Source organism: Salarias fasciatus, chromosome 8 (genome assembly GCF_902148845.1).
Source record: "Salarias fasciatus chromosome 8, fSalaFa1.1, whole genome shotgun sequence".
Classification (NCBI taxonomy): domain Eukaryota; kingdom Metazoa; phylum Chordata; class Actinopteri; order Blenniiformes; family Blenniidae; genus Salarias; species Salarias fasciatus.
In genome coordinates, this window is record NC_043752.1 from 17,150,820 (window position 1) to 17,166,621 (window position 15,802).

Below are 15,802 nucleotides of genomic sequence, written 5' to 3' on the forward strand. Positions count from 1 at the left end.
TTATTTTTGAGCACTGTACCTTTATAACGAGTTCTTCTTCTTCGTCTTTGGAGTTTAATGGCAGCTTGTATCCCCTGCAGTTGCACTACCGCCATCTGCTGGTCTTGTGCGTTGGAAACCATTTCGTGGGCCGGATTGGACGGTTCGGCGGGCCGGATTTGGCCCGCGGGCCGCCGATCACTGACCTCCGACCCACGACCCCCTCTGGTCTCCCTCAGCACCTCACAAAACACATCAAGTCTGTTGTGTTTTGGCTGCACTTACTCTTCCACACCACAGGGGGCACGGTGCTCTGACAATTCAACATAGGCGCCAGGTCGAGGTCCAAGAGTTTTTTTTTTTTTTTGGTCAGATTTCTTTATTTACAGCACATACACAAACATTTTTACACTCACTTTTACACATCTTGTATAATACACAAGACACCTCAGTCACATGTCGTAGTCTGGTCATTTAGGCCCATTTCTCAATACATGCACTGGAACCGTGGGCTCATTATTTTAACATCTGAGATGCGTTTATTGACAAACTACCATCAATCTCGGGAGTGTTTTTACATTTATTTTTTTGTCTGTTATTCATTTATTAAAACAGAGCTGGCTGGCGCGCTGGGATGTAGTCCGTCATGTGGATCAAGAGCGGGGCGACTCCAAACACTGTCTGACAAGAGGGATTTTTCGTCAGTAAACAGCACAGGAATTGGTTGTGAAGTCTCACGTCGGCAGCCGTAAACAGGGATTCGCAGTCAACAAAGAAAACTACTGAGAACTGTCTGGAACTGACATGGATCATGGATGGCTGATCTCTCAGTCCCCAGGACTGGGGGAGACTTTCCAGTGTCAGTGAAAGTGCTGTGAGTAATACAAATGCAAATCAGAGGTGTGTGTGTGTGTGTGTGTGTGTGTGTGTGTGTGTGTGTGTGTGTGTGTGTGTGTGTGTGTGTGTGTGTGTGTGTGTGTGTGTGTGTGTGTGTGCTCGCGCGCAGCTTTTGCTGCACTTGCTCCTCCACACCACAGGGTGCGCTGTGCTCTGACAATTCAACACAAGCACCACGTGGAGTTACAAAGGTTTAAATTTTTTTGAGATTTCGTTATTTACTATAAACAGAAAAACCAGAAAAACTGTTACACTCACTTTCACGCTGTGTTTCCACCGGACGCGACGTAAATTTTTCGCATGATGACATTACATACAGAGTCAATGTAATTACACGATTGTCACTCAATCTTAACTGACAGTCGATTATCTGTGGAATAACCGAAAATATGTGCAACTGCCAAACAATCACCCAAAACAACAAAGCCAGCAACAGAAGAAAACTAAAAAAGAAGAGCGATCTAAAGAACATAAAAATAACAACATTGTCCTTTTCCTTTCCCCTCAACATCCATCTGAATTATCTTATAGCTTTTTTGAAAGTTAAAAGTTCATCACGTAGAGTTTAAGTCCCAGAATAGAAACACATCTATGTCACATCTATATCTATATACATTTATAAGGTCTCACTTTTAACATAAGTTAAAGAGAAGCAACGCTCTTAAATTATAATTGCTAATCATATAAAGTATAATTGATTATTAAATTCATATTAGTTTTATACACATTTCCCCAAAATGATAAAATAAATATTTCTGGCGTGACTGATGGTTTACTCAGTCGGACATCCCGGTGTCACCTTTGCCTTTAGGCTGCCTCCAGTTGGCATACATGGACTCCTCGTAGTCTCCCACACCTTCAAACTCAGCGTCAGGAGAATCTGAAGCCAAAAGGGCAGCACCCTCTGGTCCAAGAAAATCCTTCAAAATGGAAAACAAACAAATAAATGCCCAAATCCTTTTAGATTTGTTATCACAAAGCACCTAAAATTGCTGCAAATTCATATATAGGTTAAAAAACTGATGTGGCTCAAGTAGAATGAAACGTTTTTACAGATTCCTGTTTACAAAAACACTCACATCTCACCTCTGCACTCAAATTCAAGTAATATTCTGCAGATGTCAACATCTGCTTTCGAGCAATGGTCTGGTTGTAGTATTTGAGAGCCTCCTGTCAAAAGAGAAAAAGATCAAGGCAAGACATGAACTAAAATAATATAAATTTGCATTACACAGAAGGCTGTTTGTAGAGATGCACCAATGCCACTTTTGGAAAGTACAAGTACTAACCTTGAGCTACTTGCCAATATGAGTACTTAATAAATTCCATCAAGGCTAATTCATGCTCCATATAGACGAAGGATACACAAAGGCTATGTTTGTCGTGAACTACTTGACAGGAAGTCGGAGCCAAAAGTCAGAAAGCCGGTCTTACCGTCCTGGGAGTGAAGAAGCTGGACTGAAGGCCCCACTGCTGACTGTAGGCTTTGTAGTACTGCAGGTTCTGCTTCATGACCTGGTCTTCAGGCTCAAACAGGAAGTAGCTGTACACACAGGGCACGGCGCTGCGGCCATCGTTCACTAGTCAGAGAGCAGGCAGCGAACACACAGACGTTTAGCTGCCGGCCAGACAGCGTCTATACAAATCAATCTCCTGACAACACACTTACACTTATAATAGGAATACTGAAGGTAGTGGTAGAGAGTGGCCATAAAGTTCTCCACAAAATATCCACCAACGTTGGGGATCAGATCGTCTTCACATTTCAGCTGGCACCTTAACACGTCAATGAGCACGTCTGTTAAGAAGCAGAGAGAGAGGAAAAAGGTTTTTTTTCTTTCAAATTCAGTGATGCCACCACAGGAAATGCTTCACTTCACACAGTCATGTGTGCCAACCTGCTAAGCCTGCATAGAAATCTTTGTGCGGTGAGAGCTGACCGGTGGCCTCGCAGTCGGCCTGACACAGCTCGTACTCGTGCAGGTAGAGCTTCAGAGCTTCCTCCAGGTGTTCGACGCTTCTGCCGTAGTCGCCTGAAATCACAAGTTTCACTCCTCTCAGGAAGGATGCCTGCAGAGGACAATCAAGACAAAAGGATTACGTTAGCGAGGACTGGCGTTGTGTACGGTGGCTCTGAATGTGTTGACTCCAGGATCTGTCAGTCAAGTCAGAATCAAGCAGTGATTCCCAGTTTGAAGGGGGAGGCTGAGCTCGTCTCGCCTCATGGGGTCGCTCTTCATGGTCCGTGAGGAAACCGCTCAGATCATATTCCCTCTTGTACTCCTCCATCAGCTGCTGCATCTCCTCGTCCTCTGGGTTCCTCTGGAGGAAGGTGTAGGCGCATGGCACGGCCCTCTGCAGGTCATTCAGCTGCAACACAAGTTACCTCCATTAATGCAAACACTGGAGCTGTCTCAAAAGCTGCTGAATTTTCTCTCAAAAAAATTTGATTACACTCCCTGATGGATTTGAATATGACACACACACACTGATGTATTCCTTAAATAAAATTAAGTTTCATTTGACATTCAGTCTCTAATTAAAAGATTCAGAATAGAAAACAAATGAGAAGTATTTCTTCATTTTTTATTTACTCAAAAAGCTTGTCCAAAGACAGAATATCTGCTTTATTTGTTCTTGACTGGAAAACATGTTTGTTTTTTGTTGTTATATGAATTATTTTAAAAGCTGATGGGGGATTCATTCATTTTTTTATTGTAATATGGGACTGCGCAAGTATATTTCTGTAATGTCTGTCCTATAATTTGTAATTCAAATCAACAGATCAAGAGAAAATTATCATTGCAAGGCAACAATTTCAGAATTTGGAGCACTGAAGCAGAGTTGTCAGACACGAAAGATAGCTCCTTCATTGCTTTAAAACTGACCTCAACACCATGCTGTCAGAGTGAGTTTCTGAAAACATATCATTTTAATTATTGGAAAACATGTAGTTTTCCAATGTGTAAACTGAAAAAAAATGTTGGGTAAAGGGGTAAAAATGTATTTTTTTTCCTCTGTCAAAATTTGCTTATGTTAAAATTCACAGCATTTCTGACACTAGAATTATATTCAGTAAGGTCAATTGAGATTAAGATTATGCATATTTTCCTAATAATTGTGGAGATATTGTTGGTTTAATATGGATCTGTGTTTTTAGACGAACCTTGCCTGTAGTTTAAAACCATACATTGCTGCAACTAGTAAAGTTCTAAATGACGTCACCGTCTAATTTGCATAGCTGCTGATTTGCATATCTAGGTCAAATTGAGCTTTATCGTCTAGACGTGCAGTGATGGGGGAAACAGCGTTTCTCAGGGCGTTCCTATTTTTCGTAACGAGTAATCTGCTTTTTCCAGCCACGTGGTTCCGTTACCGCCTTCCGCTTGATTTTTCCTCCTCTGGAGCCCAGCTGAGCTCGAAGTTTGTGTAGAGAGAGAAAGAAAGTTGTAAAGTGCATCACGTGACATAACAAAGAGCGATTCCTGATCAGTCAAAGGCAGCTTTTAAATGGATGTACAGGGATATATTGACCTACTGCCATTTATTATTCTTTTACAAGTGTAGAAATGCTACATTTACAAATTAAATTTGATTGGTGTCTTGTCTCACATTATCACAGAGCAATTTCTGAATGATTTAAATTAATGTAGCGTTTCCTGTTCTTTTATTCTGTCGGGTGTCCATTTATTTCATAAATCCTATATTCAGTTTTATAATCGATAACTGAACATGCGTCTTCAAGTTCCAGTAAGGGAGGATCCAAACTCTTTGACATTTTTCAAAACTCTTTTTTTTAACTTTTTATTACAGAAACTCAATAGATACTTTGCCCAGCAATTAGTTCCTTTAAAATATTGTCACTTAGTTTCGAACTCAGTTTTTTGAAGATGTAATTAGAAAAAACTGGAACTAATTATCTTTTTAAAGTAACTGGATCAATATTGGATGTGACCTAACCTAATTTTTTGTTTTTTTGCTTTCCCAAAATCGAATTAGGTTAAAGTGAAGAGAACCTTTGCGTGAGCGAAGTGCAGGTATCTGTAGGGAGCTCTCCTGCTGAACTCCTCCAGGGTTTCTCTCTCGGGAGTCTGCAGCTGCAGCGCAGGAAGATGCGCTCTGCAGCTCTTCTGACAGGACGCCCTCCTCAGAAGGTGCCAGGACGCACGCGGGTCCCCCGTGACGGACTCCTCGTCCCGTTTCTCTCTGTTGCAGCGGAGCGCGCACTGCCGCGCGCTGTCTCTCAGAAGCCGGTGCACGCGCAAACTCAACTCAAAGTAGCGGATCGATTCCGTCCAGTTTCCTGCTGCGTAATGTCCCAGCGCCATTCCGTACGCCGCAGTGAGGGGCACGAGCTCCTCCCCAGGGAAGCTTCTGAAGCTGTAGTTCTCATATTGGGCTGCGGTCATGCAGACAAACGTCGCACAGAGAAATGTTAAAACTAAGTGGATCATCTTTTACGCACAATAAAAGCATGATAAGGGAACATCCGCGCGCCTCCTCCACTGTTTCCTGCTGCCTCGGAGTCTGGTGGTCTGCGGTGGTCTGGTAAAGTATTCAGGGGTCTGTGGGAACTCAGACTCTGCCGTCTCAGGTTTCTCTGCGTGTGCACAGTGAGTGCACAGCTGACACTTCTTTATTTGGCATGAGAATGGGCGTAATGACAACAGAGCAGAGGAGGCTCATCGTGATGGAACAAATTCAACATGATGATCAGAAAGTCGATGAGAGAATTATACAAGCCAGTGGTGAAACCACTCCAGTCAAGAAACAAAACTACAGTTAACAATGGACTGATTCTTCTCCAAGCGACCCCCAGAAAACTTCTGACTTTTCTAATTGAAGTAAATGAATTAAGATTTGGAAAGTTAAAGACCAGGTGAACTCACAGATTTACACAATGGGAGATAAACCAGACGACACATTTAAAAAAGAACAAGAAAATCCGATGGTCACTTTTATTCAAAGTCTTCTTTATTCTCTTCTTTTTCTATGTCTTGGTTCTTCTATGTTATCTTGTATTTTGTGATGTTATCTTCTGTTGAACAGAAAGTATGAAACAAAATTACTGTGCCATTTAAATGTTGTAAATTGCAGTTTAGTTCAATAAACAGAAGTGATGTCAACGGTCTTTTCTTCTGAGGAAGTGTTTTCTCAGACTTTGGTAACGATTTGAAAACAAGCTCTGAGTGTGAAATCAAATGTGTGATTTCAGTGAGTTATGATGAAAACTATCACAACTATAACCACATACTTATAAATGGATAAGAAGTCCAAAAATTCTATTTAGTTAAAACGATTTGTTTCAAGTTTTCTGCTTTATTTAACCCAGATTTGCGAAAACACGATAGAATATAAATAAAATACGTTTAAAAAGTCACTCTTGCATTCAGTGAACTCAAAAATGCGCACACGTTTCGCACCGACGACTTTCGGGTCTTTTTCCGTCAGCTTGAGGAAGTGCTCTTTTCTCTCACTGGTGGAAACTTGACAGAGGCTGACTTGGACATTCCTTCTTCCCCTCTGGTGGAAAAAAAGTCTGCACAGGAGCTGGAGACTGTCCACGTTTACAGCGCTGCTCCACATCTGGCGCTGCGCTCCTTCGCACTGCGGCTCCGCCATCCAGCGGCTTCCAGCGGCCTCTCTCCGCTCTCCGAACCCCTGCTCGGTTCCCCTGCGTGCCCGCGAAGATGTGCGCCTTCGTCCTTTTCCTCCTCAGCGCCTTGTATTCCGTGGAGTGCAATCCCAGCCCCGTCCTCGCAGATGTAGTCGTGGACAGAGACTTCGTCCCCGCGGTCTGCGTCAGGGAGGCGAAAGGCGGAGATCATGTTCGGTACCACTACAACGCCACGTTCACAGACGGGAAAACCTTCGACTCCAGGTGAGAACCAAAACTTCCAGTGCGTCACTTTGACTTTGTCGACGCGACCTAAAACTGTGTGTGCTGCAGGAGGCCCAGAAGACAGCCTGCATGATGTTCATGTTAAAACAAGTCACGGATCTCCACCTCGCGCACGCCCCGCGCACTCCTGCCTCCCCCAGAAACAGTCGACCCACTCGTGGCGTTTCTCTCTCCCTCTGCTCTGCCCCGCAGCCTCCAGAGAGGAGGCGCCAAGGTGGCCCTGCTGGGCGAGGGGAAGCTGCTGGCGGGCGTGGAGAAGGGTCTGCAGGGCATGTGCGTGAACGAGCGCAGGAAGATCACTGTGCCCCCCCACCTGGCCTACGGCAGCACGGGGGCAGGTACATACAGCTGGCCTCAAGAGCGCAACACTGGCTTCTGTACTCTATTACACTATTACTACTGATACTGTTACCATTTACATGGTAGAATCCAATAATTTGGCTTGAAAGTTGCTTTTGATGAAACTGTAGCTGTTAAATTGTGGAACTCTGGGTAGTGAAATATCTGTTTGATATGATTTAAAGATCTCCTCTGCTTCTGTTTTTGAAAAATAGAAACTCAGAGTTGTCGAGAATCATAAACACGAAGCCAGGATTAAATCCCCGTCAGGGTTTAAAACTACTTGTAGGGTTGTTTAATTCACTGCAGCTTTGTTTATACAGTAACACACACACACACACACACACACACACACACACACACACACACACACACACACACACACGCATTCCCTCTCACCTCAGCGCAGCGTCGTCTTGCAGTGACTCAGCTGATGGGGTTTGGACTGATGCGTCTTCATGTCCGTCTCCAGGCGACGTCGTTCCCCCGGACGCCACCCTGGTGTTTGAGATCCAGCTGCTGGACCTGTGGAACCAGGCGGACCTGGTGGTGACGAAAACCATCACCACTCCCAGAGACTGCAAGCGCTCCGTGATGCGCACCGACTTCGTGCGCTACCATTTCAACGGCACCCTGCTGGACGGCACCACCTTTGACTCCAGGTGATCGCTGGTCTGAGCGACTCTTCTGCTGTGGCCGCTAATCCTGTCCTTCAAGGCGGCGACGGCGTGTTTGGCGTCAAGAGCCCAGTTTGAAAGACAGCGTCTTTCCGTCGTGCAGGTTCGTTGTGTGTCTTTACTTTGCGCTTGTGTGAGCCCCGTGCAGCTACACCAGGAAGCAGACCCACGACTCGCTGGTGGGCGAAGGCTGGCTGATCAAGGGCATGGACGAGGGCCTGCTGGGCATGTGTGTCGGAGAGATCAGAAACATCGTCATCCCGCCCTTCAAGGCCTACGGAGAGAAGGGATCAGGTGGGCGCGGGGGACGGGAACTTGTTTTTCGATACAATGATCCACACACAGTCAAAAGAATATATAAAGATGGGTATTTTAATTGCGTCTCCTCCGTCTTACAGGAACAGAGATTCCCTCCCAGGCCACTCTGGTGTATGACGTGATGCTGGTCGACATCCACAACCCAAAAGACAACATCACCATCGAGCAGCAGCTGGTGCCCGAGTCGTGCACGCGCAAGTCCGTGGTGGGGGATTACATCCGGTACCACTACAACGGCACCTTCCTGAACGGAGTGACCTTCGACACCAGGTGAGCCGCTTTTGGATTCGAACACGATTCTCTCCCAAACCCCAGACACATTTAGACGTCTCGCTGCCGCGTCCACAGCTACCAGAGGAACAGCACATACAACACCTACATCGGGATGGGCTACGTGATCGCAGGGATGGACCAGGGCCTGCTGGGGGTCTGCATCGGGGAGCGGAGGAGGATCACCATCCCTCCACACCTGGCGTACGGAGAGCAGGGAGCAGGTGGATTTTCCGCTTTACTGCAGAGTTTTTGGTCAAAATGGCAAAAATGGAGCAAATGAAAGCAGGAGGATTAGATTCTATTAGATATATCTTTCTATCTCCACACATCTAAACCGCTTCGTCTTTGTGCAGGCAATGTGATCCCTCCCTCGGCGGTGCTCGTCTTCGACATCCACGTCGTCGACTTCCACAACCCCAGCGACCAGGTGGGCGTCCAGGTCACCTTCAGGCCCGACGTCTGCAACGACACCACGGCGGCCAACGACCTGGTGCAGTACCACTACAACTGCAGCCTGGTGGACGGCACGCTGCTCTTCTCCTCGTGAGTCACGGCCGCGGCGCCTTTCCCCCCGCTCGGCGCCCGGAAACCGCCCCTCAATGCTGCCGACGTTGCTCCTCAGACACGACTACGGTACCGTCCAGGACGCCGTGCTGGGCTGGGACAAGGTGATCGACGGGCTGGACGAGGGTCTGCGCGGCATGTGCGCCGGGGAGCGGAGGGTGGTCACGGTGCCGCCTCACCTCGGCCACGGGGAGAAAGGAGGTGAGGTTTGCGCTGCTGGGAATCTGCATGGGTCCAGATCAGGGTCGGGGATCACTGGTCTCTCTCTCTCTCACTCAGCCGCCGGCGTGCCGAGCAGCGCCGTGCTGGTCTTCGACATCGAGCTGGTGGGCTTCGAGAAGGGCGTGCCCCCGGGCTACCTGTTCGTGTGGCTCAGCGACACTCCTGAAAACCTGTTTGAAGCCCTGGACGCCGACAAGAACGCAGAGGTGCCACAGGAGGAGGTACGCCGGTCTCCAGTACCGACCCTGATCTATTTGCCGATATTGAGACACACAAACGTCGTTGATGTGAATTCGCCTCCCTCCGACTCTGTAGTTCGGGGAGTTCATCAAGCTGCAGGTGGCCGAGGGCAAAGGTCGCATAAGGCCCGGGATGACCATGGAGCAGGTCGTCGCCGACATGTTCCAGAACCAGGACCGCAACAAGGACGGCGTGATCACGGCCGACGAGCTCAAGCTGAAGGTGGACGAGGACAAGGAGCGGAGCGAGGAGAGGCACGACGAGTTGTGACGAGGACGGAGCGCCGCTCTCTCTCTCTCAGGGATCAAAACCTCCCCAGAAACAAGCAAAGTGAGACTTCTGCTTCGCAGCACCAAAGGTTTAATGTTCTCCACATCACCATCAGACAGACAGTCTTTTGAACTGACGAGGCAACAGTGCAAAGAAATCTTCTGTGGAGTTTTACGCTGTGTGATTGTTGACCAAAAGCACCTTTAATGTCCCCACAAGTCACGGGAATTAAAACGTTTGTAAGAAACGGGAAAGCTGTGTTTGTTTACTGCCTCTTAAAAGCCAAACGGCTCCGTTTTTGCAGGTCTGATGGAAACTTCCTGCCGTCAAAGTTACATTATTTAGGATGTAGAACTGTTGAAATGTTTGACTCGTTTGTTCAATTTAAAAAGAAAAAAAAACATGGAAATCATGCCAATATAACACTGATATCCAAAACAAATACACAGCGATGAAGCGAATGCATTTAAATGCAACGGGGTGTCAAACACCAGGCCCGTGGCCCCAAGTCAGCCCGGGAGAGGATCCTATCCAGCCCACCAAGCCACCAAGAACATTTAAAGTTTATTCTGACACTATTTTACCGGTTTGGAGCTTTAAAGATTAAACGGAACTGAAATGAGATAAAATATAACATCACTTTTATCTGATACAGTTTCAGGTGATCCTGAGCTACAAATCCTCAAGTTTCCTTTCTGAGTAGCTTTCAGAATAAGAACACATCAAACAAAAAAGTGCTAATGAGTTTACAGAAAGGAATCACTGTGATTAGCAACATTTAAAAAGCAGACAAATAAGCGAAATTCCAACTTGTCGAAGGCTGCTGTGTGTTTTACAACTAAAACTACATAAAAATTGTATTAATCTAGCTGAAAATCTTAGGAAATCTATCCATCTATCTATCTAGATCTAAAGAGTTTCCTCTTATTTTGAGGAACCAGTACAGTATTGTGTTTACTGTAGAAATGTAAATGCATCTCCACTGTACAGAGAGCCAGTCCGGTGAGGAAGCAGCTTTTAGACTGACTGGAGCATTCCTGGAGATTCACTGAGTGTTTGTACACAGTCCTTCAATACAGAGTACTCGTAGGAGGTAGAATACAGTAAACAGGGTGAAAATGAAGACATCAACTGAAGAGTGTTTTTGCTGAAATGTGAACCAGCTGCAAAGGATTAAAAGTCGGACTGTGAAACTCATCAAACAGCTTGGAAATGAGAGACACACCCGGTAGGGTTTTTACAAAGTCTGGTGATTTCTAGAAGAAAGTGGCGGTCGTATAAAAACACAGCGAAGCTGTAAATCTTCCCTTTAAAACTTTGGTAGAATGAGTGTGACAGCAAATCCAAAGGAAAAAAAACACTGACTGAATGTTTTGTGACACTTTCTCCACATCGCTGAGGTCAGAGAGGATTCCCGTGTGAACACTGGGAAGAGAATCTATCCATGTGCGCCCGCTTCTCGCCGTGCGTCTCACTTCCGGTCTCTTCCTGAGATGATGTGTCTGAGGACGGCGTTTGGAACGTCCATCGTCTCGTCCTTCACCAGCACGATGTCGAAAGAATTGACGTACGACTCTTTTCTCTGCTCCACCTGAGAGAGAACGGGCGTATTCAGTCTCCTAATCCTGCATGATGAAGAGTCTTCCTGCGGCGCACGGCGGCAGTCTGACCTGGTCGTTGAGGAAGCCGATGGTCAGGACGTTCTCCGGCTCGGAGACGCCGTCCGCCATGGTCAGGTCCCCCAGAGAGTCTCCCAGCAGCAGCACGTTGGGCCGGCCCTGCAGCGCCGTCAGGCCGGCGGCGCGGCGCAGGGCGCCCTCTCGCTTGTTGAAGGTGTGGATCAGCTGACCTTTGAAGGCCTGCAGCACACCCTGATTCACCAGAAGAAAGACAAACAGCAGCACTGTCAGCTCCAGAACTGAAAACAGAGCTGCGATCCATTACAAAAAATACTTCTGAGACGGCAGAACAGAGTTCAGTAGTCGTTATTCCAATCCTGACCAGCAGAGGTCACCCTAAGACGATTTAAATCAGATTAAACAGAAGTGGGAAATATAGACAAAGAGCAGAAGATCGTGGTGCAAACTAAAACTATACAATCATAAAATGTCAGCAGTTCTTAGCTGTAGTCATGTTTCATAAATGCTGCATGAATTACAGTTCAGTTAATTCTAAAATGTGTTTTTTACAGCATATGTTAATAAACTGTTCTGTTGCTGCAGGTAAATTGATTTGGTGGATTCAAAAATGTTTTGGTTTGCTTTACAATACAAAATTATTTTATTTGGTCTTTAAACAGGGTTGATTAGTCTAATCTGGTCACATATGAGTCAAAGGAGATGCAAAAAGTGTACAATATTATCTAATTGTAGCCCAAGAAACAGATTTTGAAAAATCATTCATCTGTGGTATTGATAGAAATATAATGAAATCTTTCCAAGACTAACATATATGACCTACTCTGCACACAGAGGAAATATTCAGTCCTGTCCTCAGTTCAGATCACGTCATGGTTCTAAACACGCCAAAGCTGCATTCTGACCCTGTGACACCAGACGAGATAATAAGCTCACCGCGTGGTCGAAGTCCATGTAGTTGGAGATGACGTGGGTGTTGGGGTGGAAGACGCGGTTCTGCTGGATGACCTCCTCCAGGATGTCCCCGACGCCGGCGGAGAAGATCAGCAGAGGGACCTGCTGTTCGGCTAGATGGTCAAAAAACTCCTTATACCCGTCCCTGGAGAAAATAAATACAGCTCAGTCAGATCACAACCAGTGAGTTCAAGGTCTCATTACACCAGAGGAAAAAAATGAATTTCACTGCAAGAAATTCAATCCTTTATTTATGTTATATGATTGTTTTACAGTATTTTTAGAAATAATTTAAATATTCACCAATCATCTGAACGCCTGTGAGAACAGTACCTGAGCATGACGGTGGATTCCTTCACCGCCTGGGCCAGCAGGTCTTTTCTGATCTTCTGCTGAATCAGCAGCTCATGGACTTTAGTCCACCTGTTGAGAAAAGAACAAATGTTACAATAACATCACAAAAAAAAAAAAAAAAAGAAGAGTTTATAGCTCACCAATCAACCATGTGAGGCAGCTTCTCCTCCGTACTCCGACTGGCATCAATCTCTACAGGATAGTAGGTGTTCAACAGATCCTTCATCTGCGACAAACCAGGAAAATCAGTTTAAAAGCAGACAACCTTTAACCAGGTATATTACTGATCCATGTTCAGACAACAACACAGGAAAGCCAGCGTTAAACAGGAACGGTTTTCAAGCTGAGCATGCCAGGGCACTCTGATTCACACCCCTCTGAAAGGAGTTTCACTCACTTTTTTAGCACAGTCTTCACTAATCAACAACCGGTTATCCAGAATGTCTAAAATATGAAAAAGACACAAGTTAGCCTTAAAGATTACAAACACGTGCAAACACTCCAGCACAGACACGGTAAGCGTTATTCACATGTTTGCAGTATTAAATAATGAGCTGATGGGATGACGGCTGTCCTTACTGTGGGTGGTGGGAACTCTCCGGCCGTTGTGAGCGAACCTGGTCAGCGTCATGTCGAAGTCTGAGATGACCTGAGAAAGCAAGACTTTTAAATTAACACCTGGTGAGGATTTTGAACTACTATCTTGCATATTTCAGATACTTCTGAAAAGCAGTTCAGCTTCAACTCAGATGAACATTTCAGGTTAATATAACCACGCTCCTGATCTGCGCTCCTCATCCTCACCTGAAGACTCCCCGCTCCCGCTCGCTGCATGGCGTGAATCATCTCCTCCACTCTGCTGCGTTCCCTCATCAGGACTGAACATTTGGTCAGCTCCGGGATCTAAACAAGTTATTTTAGAGTTACAATGCATGTTTATCATCTTCTTCCAATCTTCCTTTACAGGCCAAACTCTTCAGAGCGTATCAACGACTCTGCATGCGTTATGAAAAAGTCTCAGATTCGTTTTTCACTTTTCCACCCAACCATCCAGGCTGTGCCTCTAATGTACTCCATTTTTCTCACCTCAGTTTTAGTCAGCTGGTGCCAGATTGCCAAGATGGTCCGAACCGGAGTGTAGATCCAGGGAACGTGGTACACCTGCAAAAAAAAATAAAATAAAATAAATATTAATTCATTAAGATTTGATGAAACATTTGCAAAGTGTACACAATATCAATTACAAATTGCAGTGTCAGCATGATGCTCACTGTCTATCTATTATGCGTTTCACATAATTTAATGGTTTATCTGAGCTTTTGTGTTTCAGTTTTTTTTTTTTCTAAATCACAAATTAAAGTGAATGATTGTTGCAGACAATGTAATGAAATGTGGTTAAAAGAAAAAAGTTTGATGAATTTATGAGAAGAGAATGTATACTGTTTGCGGTTACACTAGATAACACACCATGTTTATAATGCGGAGTGACAGAGAGAAGGAGAAGCCAAGACATCACACATAATCTTCATAATTAAAAAAAAAAAAAAAAAAAAAAAAACTCCTACATAGTCTGATGACTCATTTTGAATCCACTAGGAATAGAACAGAAATTGAATAAAATATAACATAAATTCTTAATTAGTCCGTGAGGGACATTATTTTTAAGCATTGCATATAGTATATATAAATCATTATAAAACTTTAAAAGCTTGCAGTTGTAGAAAAATATTGATTGATAGTAATTATGTCCGATTTCTTAATGACATGCATGTATTTTTGACAGATTTTCCAAGCTTTTCATCACATAACCTACAATTATGACTGAATCTCCCCACGAGGAATAAACTAAGACATATCTTAATGTACAGGACCGCCAAATGCAATTAGAATTGTTTTCCAGCTCGAAATGATCCCGTTTTAGCTCCTGTGCCGCTTTATCGGTTTGCAGACGATTACGCAACACTTTAAACGCTAACTCACCATTTTTCACCGGAGCAGCGACGCGTTAACCGACAGACCGACAGCCGTCAGCGGCGCATTACGTTAACTAGTTAATTACAAATGTGTCAAAAAATATTGACTTTGTTTAATAAATAAAACCCGCTAATGAATCCGGCCGAGGCTTCCTCCGGTGTTTACATCTTTCTTTGTGCCACCTGCAAACCCTTCCCCTCACTTTGCCGACATGAATATGGTTCCGACATGTTTCAGTTCCTACTTCACTGAAAGGCCATCAATAGTGATTAAAGCGGGGAAAAACTTTCATTTGATAAAAATAGAATTAAAAAAATATATATTGAAAATAAATTACGTGCACAAGATATTCACGTTAGGTACGTTCTTAAAAACTGATCATAAACCATAAACAACAAATTCTCAGTGTCATTAAACGTCTCATAAAATTAAATTACAGTCTGCTACCTTTTTGCATAGAAATTAAAAGTGAAAAAAATGTACATATAATATAAATATGTAGACATGAAGTGCGAACGGTAGACAAATGAAAACATAAAGAAGCTTATAAAATAAACATGAATTGTTTGGATTAAGATGAGAACACTTATGTCCAGGTCAACATGATCCAAGATTAAAACTGCTCAGTCTGGATGTTTGGGCCTTGATTAACCTGTAGGGCTAGCCAGAAGGCAAGTGATGAGCTGGGTGCAGGGGGCTCTTTGACGATGGCATTAGTCTTGTTCCAGGGAGGGTAAGGGCAGCCGATGAACTTCTAAGCAGTGTCTAAGACCTTCCTGTCTGCAGCCGAGCTCCCAGCATAACAGTCTGAAATACAGTACGTGCCTAATCTCCCTGGTAGATCATTAGAAGGTTACCAGCAGTATATTAATATTCCTGTACTCCTGCATATTAATTTACATAACTTGGAAGCAAAATCAACATTGACTATTTGACATTAAACAATTCAATATTCAGACACAAGGCAAGTCAACATGGTTTTAAAGGAAATACAGACATTATATTAAAGCAAGGTAATAAAAATAATGTAATTCTAAGTGATTAAAATCATGAAAAACATTGAAACAAAGCTATTCAGAAAGACATAAAGTTAAAACTTTATTAAGATTGATGTTAGGAAATAAGTAATATGTATTGTTTAATGGAAGGACTAAGTAAATAACAGTGTTTTAAGATTTAAAAGAAGTGAGAGTCAGCAGTCT

The 15,802-nt window shown here is 44.3% G+C and overlaps 2 protein-coding genes and 1 pseudogene across 2 annotated transcripts; 1 reads left to right on the forward strand and 2 right to left on the reverse strand.

The window, feature by feature from the left end:
• Window positions 1-1,652: 1,652 nt before the first annotated feature.
• Window positions 1,653-5,352, reverse strand: LOC115393503 (endoplasmic reticulum protein SC65-like; annotated as a pseudogene).
• A 999-nt stretch (window positions 5,353-6,351) lies between these two features.
• On the forward strand, window positions 6,352-9,929 carry LOC115393573 (peptidyl-prolyl cis-trans isomerase FKBP10-like). The gene is made up of 10 exons (XM_030098620.1): window positions 6,352-6,757; window positions 6,971-7,116; window positions 7,590-7,779; window positions 7,943-8,088; window positions 8,193-8,382; window positions 8,461-8,606; window positions 8,739-8,928; window positions 9,008-9,150; window positions 9,229-9,392; window positions 9,487-9,929. Exons 1-10 carry the CDS (start codon window positions 6,567-6,569, stop codon window positions 9,679-9,681), a joined length of 1,701 nt encoding a protein of 566 aa, XP_029954480.1. The 5' UTR covers window positions 6,352-6,566; the 3' UTR covers window positions 9,682-9,929.
• LOC115393574 (7-methylguanosine phosphate-specific 5'-nucleotidase-like) lies at window positions 9,738-14,760 on the reverse strand. Its single transcript, XM_030098621.1, has 10 exons — window positions 14,607-14,760; window positions 13,713-13,787; window positions 13,431-13,529; window positions 13,206-13,275; window positions 13,024-13,070; window positions 12,767-12,852; window positions 12,606-12,695; window positions 12,255-12,417; window positions 11,352-11,552; window positions 9,738-11,272 (listed from the first exon to the last, which is right to left on the reverse strand). Exons 1-10 carry the CDS (start codon window positions 14,607-14,609, stop codon window positions 11,153-11,155), a joined length of 954 nt encoding a protein of 317 aa, XP_029954481.1. The 5' UTR covers window positions 14,610-14,760; the 3' UTR covers window positions 9,738-11,152.
• Window positions 14,761-15,802: the final 1,042 nt, after the last annotated feature.

What these genes read in the sequence shown, in the direction of transcription:
- LOC115393573 (XM_030098620.1), top strand. Translation starts at nt 6,567, where the DNA reads ATGTGCGCCTTCGTCCTTTTCCTCCTCAGCGCCTTGTATTCCGTGGAG. An exon ending in GTACGGAGAGCAGGGAGCAG is followed by an intron (nt 8,607 to 8,738) that starts GTGGATTTTCCG and finishes GTCTTTGTGCAG; the next exon opens with GCAATGTGATCCCTCCCTCG. An exon ending in CGGCCACGGGGAGAAAGGAG is followed by an intron (nt 9,151 to 9,228) that starts GTGAGGTTTGCG and finishes TCTCTCACTCAG; the next exon opens with CCGCCGGCGTGCCGAGCAGC.
- LOC115393574 (XM_030098621.1), bottom strand. An exon ending in ACCAGCTGACTAAAACTGAG is followed by an intron (nt 13,530 to 13,712) that starts GTGAGAAAAATG and finishes TAACTTGTTTAG; the next exon opens with ATCCCGGAGCTGACCAAATG. An exon ending in ACATGGACTTCGACCACGCG is followed by an intron (nt 11,553 to 12,254) that starts GTGAGCTTATTA and finishes CTGGTGAATCAG; the next exon opens with GGTGTGCTGCAGGCCTTCAA.